The 11,485-nt window shown below is 37.1% G+C and overlaps 1 protein-coding gene across 1 annotated transcript; it reads left to right on the top strand.

Annotated features, from left to right (window-relative positions):
• The first annotated feature begins 10,259 nt into the window (after positions 1–10,259).
• On the top strand, positions 10,260–11,204 carry LOC121018361 (olfactory receptor 2W1-like). The gene has a single exon (XM_040457100.1). The coding sequence runs from the start codon at positions 10,260–10,262 to the stop codon at positions 11,202–11,204; it is 945 nt and encodes a 314-aa protein (XP_040313034.1).
• The last annotated feature ends 281 nt before the right edge of the window (positions 11,205–11,485 follow it).

Genomic DNA, 11,485 nt, shown 5'->3' with positions numbered 1-11,485 from the left:
GGTAACAGAATGGATAAGAAAACAAGACCCATCTATATGCTGTTTACGAGAGATCCACTTTAGACCTAAAGACACCTACAGATCAAAAATACAAGAACACAGTAGAACAGATCAGTGAAGCCAGAAGCTGTTTCTTGAAAAGAATTAACATAATTGATAAACCACTAGCCAGTCTGATCAAAAAAACAAACAAGGGAAATGAAAGGAACCAAATAAATAAAATCAAGAATGAAAGAGGAGAGATCACAACCAACACAACAGAAATACAAACAAAAATAAGACAATATTATGAGCAATTATATGCCAATAAAATGGGCAATAAAGAAGAAATGGACAAATTCCTAGAAATATATACACTACCAAAACTGAAACAGGAAGAAATAGAAGATTTGAATAGACACATAACCAGTATGGAAATCAAATTAGTAATAAAAAATCTGCCAAAAAACAAGAGTCCAGGGACAGATGGCTTTCCACGAGAATTCTACCAAACATTTAAGGAAGGGTTAACTCCTATTCTCTTGAAGGTGTTCCAAAAAATAGAAATGGAAGGAAAACTTCCAAACTCTTTCTCTGAAGCCAGCATTACCTTGATTCCAAAACCAGACACAGATCCCACTAAAAAGGAGAACGATAGACCAATATCTCTGATGAACATGGATGCAAAATTCCTCAACAAGATATTAGCCAACTGGATCCAAAAATACATTAAAAAAATTATTTACCATGACCAAGTGGGATTTACACCTGGGATACAGGGCTGATTCAATATCTGCAAAACAATGTGATTCATCATATCAATAAAAGAAAGGACAAGAACCATATGATCTTCTCAATAGATGCAGAGAAAGCATTTGACAAAATACAGAATCCTTTCTTGAAAAAAACGCTCAAGAAAGTAAGGGTAAAAGGAGCATACCTCAAGATCATATAAGCCATATATGAATGAACCAATGCTAATATCATCCTCAATGGGGAAAAACTGAGAGCTTTCAGGAACAAGGTCAGGAACAAGACAGGGATGTCAACTCTTGCCACTCTTATTCCACATAGCATTGGAAGTCTTAGCCTCAGTAATCAGACAACACAAAGAAATAAAAGGCATCCAAATCGGCCAGGAGGAGGTCAAACTTGCACTCTTCGCAGATGACATGATACTCTATATGGAAAACCCAAAAGATTCCACCAAAAAACTGCAAGAGCTGATTCATGAATTCAGCAAAGTTGCAGGATATAAACTCAATGCACAGAAATCGGTTGCATTCTTATACACCAACAATGAAGCAACACAAAGAGAAATCAAGGAATCAATCCCATTTACAGTTGCACCAAAAACCATAAAATACCTAGGAATAAATCTAACCAAAGAGGTGAAACATCTATACACTAAAAACTATAGAAAGCTTATGAAAGAAATTGAAGAAGACACAAAACTATGTAAAAAGATTCCATGCTCCTGGGTAGGAAGAAAAAATATTGGTAAAATGTCGATGCTACCCAAAGCAATCTACATATTCAAAGCGATCCCTATCAAAGTAACACCAGCATTCTTCACAGAGCTAGAACAAATAATCCTAACATTTGTATGGCACCAGAAAAGACCCCGAATAGCCAAAGCAATCTTGAAAAAGAAAACCAAAGCAGGAGGCATCACAATCCCAGACTACAAGCTATACTACAAAGCGGTAATCATCAAGACAGTATGATACTGGCACAAGAAGAGACACTCAGATCAATGGAACAGAATAAAGAACCCAGAAATGGACCTAAAAACGCATGGCAACTAATCTTTGACAAAGCAGGAAAGAGTATCCAATGGAATAAAGACAGTCTCTTTAGCAAGTGGTGCTGGGAAAACTGGACTGTGACATGCATAAGAATGAACCTGGACCACTTTCTTACACCATACACAAAAATAAATGCAAAGTGGATAAAAGACCTCAATGTAAGATAGGAAGCCATCAAAATCCTCAAGGAGAAATCAGGCAAAAACCTCTTTGATCTTGGCCCCAACAACTGCTTATTCAACACATCTCCAGAGGCAAGGGAAACAAAAGCAAAAATGAACTACTTGAACTTCATCAAAACAAAAAGCTTCTGCACAGTGAAGGAAACAATCAGCAAAACTAAAAGGCAACCGACAGAATGGGAGAAGATATTTGCCAATGACATATCACATAAAGGGTTAGTATCCAAAATCTACAAAGAACTTATCCAACTCACCAGCCAAAAAACAAATAATCCAGTGAAGAAATGGCCAAACGACATGAATAGACACTTCTCCAAAGAAGACATCCAGATGGTCAACCGACAGATGAAAAAATGCTCCACATCACTCATCATCAGGGAAATACAAATCAAAACCACAATGAGATACCACCTCACACCTGTCATAATGGCTAACACTAACAACTCAGGCAACAACAGATGTTGGCGAGGATGCGGAGAAAGAGGATCTCTTTTGCATTGTTGGTGGGAATGCAAGCTGGTGCAGCCACTCTGGAAAACAGTATGGAGGTTCCTTAAAAACTAAAAATAGAACTACCCTATGACCCAGGAATTGCACTACTTGGCATTTATCCAAGGGATACAGGTGTGCTGTTTCGAAGGGACCTATGCACCCCCATGTTTATAGTAGTACTATCAAAATAGCTTAAGTATGCAGTGTGGAGGTTCCTCAGAAAATTAAAAATAGACCTACCCTATGACCCAGCAATAGCACTGCTAGGAATTTATCCAAGGGACACAGGAGTACTGATGCATAGGGGCACTTGTACCCCAATGTTCATAGCAGCACTCTCAACAATAGCCAAATTATGGAAAGAGCCTAAATGTCCATCAACTGATGAATGGATAAAGAAATTGTGGTTTATATACACAATGGAATACTACGTGGCAATGAGAAAAAATGAAATATGGCCTTTTGTAGCAACGTGGATGGAACTGGAGAGTGTGATGCTAAGTGAAATAAGCCATACAGAGAAAGACAGATACCATATGGTTTCACTCTTATGTGGATCCTGAGAAACTTAACAGGAACCCATGGGGGAGGGGAAGGAAAAAAAAAAAGAGGTTAGAGTGGGAGAGAGCCAAAGCATAAGAGACTGTTGAGAACTGAGAGCAAACTGAGGGTTGATGGGGCGTGGGAGGGAGGAGAGGGTGGGTGATGGGTATTGAGGAGGGCACCTTTTGGGATGAGCACTGGGTGTTGTATGGAAACCAATTTGACAATAAATTTCATATATAAATAAAAAAAATAAAATAAAAAAATAAAAAATAAAAAAAATAGCTTAAGTATGAAAAAAGCTCAAATGTCCATCGATGTGTGAATGGATAAAGAAAATGTGGTGTGTGTGTGTGTGTGTGTGTGTGTACACACATACACAATGGAGTATTACTCGGCAATCAAAAACAATGAAATCTTACCATTTGCAACTACATTGATGGAACTGGAGGGTATTATGCTAAGAGAAATGAGACAGTCAGAGAAAGACAAAAATCATATGACTTCACTCATATGAGGACTCTAAGACAAAAAAAACAGATGAACATAAGGGAAGAGAAACAAAAATAATATAAAAACAGGGAGGGGGACAAAACAGAAGAGACTCATAAATATGGGGAACAAACTGAGGGTTGCTGGAGGGGTTGTGGGAGGGGGGATGGGCTAAATAGGTAAAGGGCATTACGGAATCTACTCCTGAAATCATTGTTTAACTATATGCTAACTAATTTGGATGTAAATGTTTAAAAAGTAAAAATAAAATTAAAATTAAACAATAACAAAAAAAGAAATCAGTTGCATTCTTATACATTAATAGTGAAGCAACAGAAAGACAAATAAAGAAACTTATCCCATTCACAACTGTGCCAAGAATCAGAAAATACCTAGGAATAAACCTAACCAAAGTTTTAAAAGATCTGTATGCTGAAAACTATAGAAAGCTTATGAAGGAAATTGAAGAAGATACACAGAAATGGAAAAACATTCTGTGCTGATAGATTAGAAAAATAAATATTGTCAAAATGTCATACTACCCAAAGCAATCTACACACTCAATGCAATCCCAATCAAAATTGCACCAGCATTCTTCTCAAAGCTAGAACAAGCAATCCTAAAATTTGTATGGAACCACAAAAGATCCCGAATAGCCAAAGCAATATTGAAGAAAAAAAAGCGGGAGGCATCACAATCCCACACTTTAGCCTCTACTACAAAGCTGTAATCATCAAGACAGTATGGAATTGGCACAAAAACAGACACATAGATCGATGGAATAGACTAGACTCCAGAGTTGGACCCGCAAATGTACACCCAACTAATCTTTGACAAAGCAGGAAAGAATATCTAATGTTAAAAAGACAGTGCCTTTAACAAACGGTGCTGGGAGAATTGGACAGCAACACGCAGAAGAATGAAACTAGACCACTTTCTTATACCATTCACAAAAATAAACTCAAAATGGATGAAGGACCTGAATGTGAGACAGGAAACTATCAAAACCCTAGAGGAGAAAGCAGGAAAAAACCTTTCTGACCTCAGCCGCAGCAATTTCTTACACGACATATCTCAAAAGGCAAGGAAATTAAAAGCAAAAATGAACTATTGGGACCTCATGAAGAGAAAAAGCTTCTGCACTGCAAAGGAAACAATCAACAAAACTAAAAGGCAACCCATGGAATGGGAAAATATATTTGCAAACGACATATCAGATAAAGGGCTAGTATCCAAATATATAAAGAACTCACCAAACTGCAAACCCGAAAAACAAATAATCCAGTAGAGAAATGGGAAGAAAACATGAATAGACACTTTTCTAAAGACACCCAGATAGCCAAAAGGCACATGAAAAGATGCTCAACATCACTCCTCATCAGGGAGGATGAGATCAAACCACACTGAGATACCACCTCATGCCAGTCTGAGTGGCTAAAATGAACAAATCAGGAGACTATAGATGCTGAAGAGGATGTGGAGAAATAGGAACCCTCTTGCACTCTTGGTGGGAATGCAAACCGGTGCAGCCACTCTGAAAACAGTGTAGAGGTTCCTCAAAAAATTAGAAATAGATCTACCCTATGACTCAGCAATAACACTGCTAGGAATTTACCGAAGGGATACAGGAGTGCTGATGCATAGGGGCACTGGTACCCCAATGTTTATAGCAGCACTTTCAACAATAGCCAAATTATGGAAAGAGCCTAAATGTCCATCAACTGACAAATGGATAAAGAAGATGTGGTTTGTATATGCAGTGGCACACTACTTGGCAATGAGAAAGAATGAAATATGGTCTTTTGTAGCAATGTGGATGGCACTGGAGAGTGTTATGCTAAGTGAAATAAGTCAGGCAGAGAAAGACAGTTACCATATGTTTTCACTCATATGTGGATCCTGAGAAACTCAACAGAAGGCCGGGGGGAGGAGAAGGGTGGGTAGTTACAGACAGGGAAGGAGGCAAACCATAAGAGACTCTTAACAACTGAGAATAAACTGAGGGTTTTGGGGAGGTGGGGGAAGGGAAAGTGGGTGATGGGCACTGAGGAGGGCACCTGTTTGGGTGAGCACTGAGTGTTGTATGGAAACCAATTTGACAATAAATTTCATGAAAAAAAAAAAAAAACCTAGGTAATGCCTATATTCCTTCAACTTTATTGATGTCTTACCCACTAAAAAAAGTTCAATTAAATGTGTTAATTATTATCAATAGGATTTACAATCTTCAATAGTGAATTTAATACATAAATAAATTTCTCTCTGAAATTAATTTCCATGGAGGAAATCTAAAGAAAATAAATACAAGATGAAACCCAATGTCTGTAGGAAACCTTTCTTAAAATAGTTATTTGGATAAGCCTTTGACCATATTTCAAGATTTGTTAATTACTTCTGTGGGCACTAGTCCCCATGGTCTGCACCATGTACACATCCTAGCCTTCATGTCCTACATAAACACTTCTTAGAGCACACATATACCAGAGAAGGGCGCTCCTTGTTTAACTGGGCAGAGATCCACCTACAAACGTGTCTCACAGGAGTCCTCACTAAAAGACTAGAAATATCCTATTAAAAACATTTAACAAACCAGATTCATGAACTTTTTCACCAGTCCCACATCTAGTTTTTCTCCAACATCCACATTAAATAAGACTTCACCGAATCTTCGCTCAGCTGTTGCACTTAAACTCAAATGTGATTGTAAAGTTAATACAAGAAAGCGGTGGCTCATCATACTTCATGGACTCAATAACTTCCAAACAAGAATCCTTCTGTTTACCTGTGAAATGAAGACTCATCCCTATGGGAACAAGGGTATCTTTGGGCTACATAAGAACATGACAGCTGTGAATCCTTCCCTCCTGAAATGTAAATACATTCCAATTTTATTTCTAGTTTTCTCTCCACATCATTACCTTCAAATTATGTTCAAATATGTGTGCTTCATTTGTCTTAACTTTTACAGAACAAACTAAATGTAAGTTCATGCTATGCTATTAGAAACTGAAATCCATACCATGGAAAATGAAAACGTATTTCAGTAAAAACATAGCACTCCTCTTTTTAAACATCTGTTTCTTCTACTTGTTCTCTCTCATTTTTAATATCACAATGACTTTTAAATTAAAATTACAATAAGAGCTAAAAGTTGAGACCATGGATTAAACCAATATGGAAAATGGTTACAAGCATAAATGAAAAGTCCTATATTTTGATTCACTACATTAAATTACATAAGGTGTAATTTCTGGCCTGACACTTTCAATAAGGAGAGCTTGGGCCTTATGTGACCCAAAGCTTAAACTGAACCAATAATGTTTTTCACCTGCTAAACCTACTTAATATATATTTTGGAAACTGTGTGTGCATCATGGATGCTCACTGCTTTCTTCAATGACATAGCACATATGCAATACTGTGTTCACTTCTCAACTAATTGAAGGCATTTAATAAACCATGGTGAGTCCAATGGATAGCAACCAGAAAAGCATGGTAATTAAACTTCATACAGTGTAACAGCTGACAACCATCTATTAAAAATATATATATAAAAAACAACATATAAAAAATTCTAATGCGCCAAACTAAATAAAATTGTCTAGGGATGCACGATTGGGTAATCACACTATTAAAATACAAGGAGGTGATTACTATAAACATGAGGATAATGGATATTTTGGGAGACAGGCAAGGGTAATGATTGGGACAAGACACAAAGAAAAGCTCCTGGGGTTCTTGGAAAGGTTCTATTTCTTGACCTGCATGTTGGTTATAGGAATATTCACCTTAATTCAGTGAGTTTTTGCTTTTATCTGTATCTATGTTTTACTTTATAATAAAACTGCTTTTTAAGAAGCCATGTTTAATTCACCTATTCCATATTATTTCCAGAATAAATAAAAACAGGCAGTGCCTGGGTGTTAAAGAGGCATCTCTGAGCTCAACATAAGGAGAAAGTATGAGCCCTTGTTAAAGGACAGTTAGGAAGCTATGAAAACAGGAATTGTGTGAATATTCAGTAGAAAACCTCCTTCATAAGACAAAAGACTGGATAATGGTTTCTGAGTCTATTTCAACTCTAAAATTCTATGGCCTTCTCATTTCCAACACTATCCCAACCTGATGTGGTCAAGAAAAGCCGACTGCATTTTGTAATCAAGGCATTTGGGAAGCTTAAGTCCCCTTTCCTCTTCTACCTAGGAGTTTATCAGTTTAGTATGTACATTGTTTGTGGGTACTTTTGTGTACATGTGTGTCTGTGCATTTAAAAACTATGCAAACAGAAAATTTTAAGCATTCCATTTTAGGTCTAGACCATCATGGTAAAATTACCAGTGGGAAAAATGAAGAGAGTAAAGAAAAAATAAAATAATAATAATTTGTGAGTAGGTGAATACAATGTTAAAATTTTAGAATTAAATATGAACCAAGCACAGTTGCTAGTTTTTTTCAAAAATACTAGTCCTAATAACCTCCCTTTGTTGAATATCATTATTTTTGCTGAATATATAGAGAAGCTGGTGTACAAACACATTACATAACTGGGGCGCCTGGGTGGCTCAGTCGGTTAAGCGTCTGACTTCAGTTCAGGTCATGATCTCACAGTCTGTGAGTTCGAGCCCTGTGTGGGATTCTGTGCTGACAGCACAGGCCTGAAGCCTGCTTCAGATTCTGTGTCTCCCTCTCTCTCTGCCCCTCCCCTGCTCATTCTCTGTCTCAAAAATAAATTTAAAAAAAAAAAAAAAATGTTACCTAACTGTCCAAGGACTCATTACTTCCAAGTACTAAAGCTGGTATTTGACTGACACTAAGCTCTGAGTCTACATTCTGTGCAGTTAAGCCTTATGCTCAACTTAGGTGATATCCTACCATATACAAATGTCACATTCATTATTTAAATTAAATTTCCATTTCCTAGTGAGAAAAAATATATTCCTATTTCTTACCACTTGGTAATAACAGCTCCTTCATCATGATTATAACATTTTTAGGCTCTAACTAAAATGCTTGTAACAATGATATACTGTATATAATTTGCTTATTTTGTTTTAATATCTGCAAATAAAGATTATTTTTCCTTGGTTCCAAACACACTACGAATATAAAAACATTAGTTCTGAAGTTCACAGTCAGAAATTATCTACAGAAAAAATTATAAACCAAAAATTAAAAATTAAAATAAATTAGTGGGCTAATTCAGTCATTGAACATTCCAGCTATTTAATGATATGATAAAGTCTTCAAAGAGTGAAATGTATGTATACTTTATCCCTTTTCTATATTCTTTCAGAATTGAAATGAATTTTTACCTATAGAGTTCTGAAGCAACCAGAGGATCAACTCATAATATTGGTAAATTCCATGGGAAAAAACAACTTGCTGATTATTTAATGAACTGCTTTTTGTTCAAGTTACCTATCTGCCAATCCTGCTGAATGGCCCGGTGAGTAGGAGCTAACACAGGTTGTTGATGTGTGTATGTAGTAACCAAATGTTTCTGGAATTAGTTCAATTTTTAACTCTGCAACAAATCAGTAAGTCTATTTAAGAGGTATAATAGCAGTAATGAAAGATATTCTAAGAAATACAAGGCCACTGTACATGTGAATAATGGTTAAAAGGGATTTTTTTTCTTGGCAACAAAAACACATTCACACACAAAAAAAGGACTAAATAGTGAAAAAGTCCAAAATTGATACAGGAACAGCAGTGTCTGAAATGTTGAAGAGGAGGGAAATATTAGGAGGAGATTGATGGTGAGGGTGAAGATAATGCCTGGAATGCAGACATATGCAAGTGATTATGGAAAGTGACTCTACTACCAAATGGTGGAGTTTGTCACAATAAAATTGCTCATTTAATGTTTTACCTCAAACTCCTCTCCTTTGATAAGGGAAAAATTTGTCATGATCAAGTAATGCTTACATCATGATTTAAAGAAGGAACAACTTGGGCGCCTCGGTGGCGCAGTCGGTTAAGCGTCCGACTTCAGCCAGGTCACGATCTCGCAGTCCGTGAGTTCGAGCCCCGCGTCAGGCTCTGGGCTGATGGCTCAGAGCCTGGAGCCTGTTTCCGATTCTGTGTCTCCCTCTCTCTCTACCCCTCCCCCATTCATGCTCTGTCTCTCTCTGTCCCAAAAATAAATAAACGTTGAAAAAAAAATTTAAAGAAGGAACAACTCAAACTATGTTCCACTCCTAAATTATATCATTAAATTTATGGATTTATTGCTTACCCAGAAAACATGGAAACATAGGTATAATGGCATATTAAGCCTTTTCAATGATTTGCAATTCGGTGTGAATGGGTTACCATATTATTTTTATATTTTTTTATTTTTAATGTTCATTTATTTCTGAGAAAGAGAGAGACAGAAAGATAGCACAGGAGTGGGAGAAGGGCAGAAAGAGGGAGACATAGAATCTGAATCAGGCTCCAAGCTCTGACTTGTCATCACAGAGTCTGATGCAGGGCTTGAATTCTCAAGCTGTGAGATCATGACCTGAAGTCAGACACCTAACCAAGTGAGCCACCCAGGCACCCCTACCATATTATTTTCAGAACCACTCTGGTTCTGATTACAGAGAGAGTCTTTGAGCACTGACACAGAGGTGTTAAAAGAAGTGTTCTTCATGGGAGAAAGCACACAACAAGTGAATTTTGATACTCATGGCAAATTTGAGAGAGTTTAATTTCTACCTAAAGCAGACACTATTTTTTTATTACCATGGTATTGTCTCCTAGACTTTCATAAAGAGCCATGGACACAAACAATGGAAGTTCAATAACAGATTTCATCCTGCTGGGGTTTTCTGATTGGCCCCAATTAGAACACATCATCTCTGGGATTGTCTTCATCTTCTATATTGTGACTCTGGTAGGAAACACAACCATCATTCTTGTATCTAACCTAGACAGCCAGCTCCATACTCCCATGTATTTCTTCCTATCCAATTTGTCTTTTCTGGATCTCTGTTATGCAACTAGCATCATCCCACAGATGTTGGTTAATCTATGGGGTCCAACAAAGTCTATTACCTATGGAGGTTGTGTGCTCCAATTCTTCTTTGCCCTTGACTTGGGAGCCACAGAATGTCTTCTCTTGGCTGTGATGGCCTATGACCGCTATGCTGCTGTTTGTCAACCTCTTTACTACACAATAATAATGCACCCTCAGCTTTGCCAGAAGATGGTGCTCACGGCCTGGTTAGGTGGTCTTGGTAGTGCCTTCATTCTTTGCTCCCTGACTTTGAAGTTGCCAAGATGTGGGCACAGGGAGGTCGATAATTTTTTCTGTGAGATGCCAGCCTTGCTCAAGATGGCTTGTGTCTACTCAAAAGTAATGGAGGCCATCGTCTTTGCTCTTGGAGTGATATTACTTCTAGTACCTCTATCACTAATTCTCATCTCCTATGCAGTTATCACTCAAGCTGTCATGAGGATCAAGTCAGTGGCAAGGTGGCATAAGGTTGTTAATACATGTGGTTCCCACCTCACAGTAGTAACTCTTTTTTATGGAACAATCATTTATATGTACATGAAGCCACAGAACAGCACATTCCAAGACGAGGGGAAATTCCTTACTTTCTTTTACACAATCGTCACACCCACCCTTAACCCTCTGATTTATACTTTAAGAAACAAAGATGTAAAAAGTGCAGTAAAGAGAATACTGTGGGTAGAAAAATGGTCATCAAATTCATGAGTTACATGGAAGAGAGATAAAGAAATAATATTGACTTTTACCAACAGAAGATGAATTTATGCATTTATGCAAAGAGCATTTACTGGGTATTTACCTTGTACCAAGGTACATACCTTGTAAATAAGTAGAAAGTGAGAGATACAGACATTTAAAGAAAATTCAATTTATATACTTGAAAAACCTTCAAGACTAATCTCTAACTACAGATAAATAAGAATATAATTATGAAAAGTGTTTAAGTACAGTAGTAAACATATGTACAAAATATTAAGAAAATATTT

Source organism: Herpailurus yagouaroundi, unplaced genomic scaffold (genome assembly GCF_014898765.1).
Source record: "Herpailurus yagouaroundi ecotype Mexico unplaced genomic scaffold, PumYag 219, whole genome shotgun sequence".
NCBI classification, from domain to species: domain Eukaryota; kingdom Metazoa; phylum Chordata; class Mammalia; order Carnivora; family Felidae; genus Herpailurus; species Herpailurus yagouaroundi.
The sequence above is the reverse complement of the archived record's forward strand: the minus strand, read 5'-3'. Positions and strand labels throughout refer to the sequence as shown.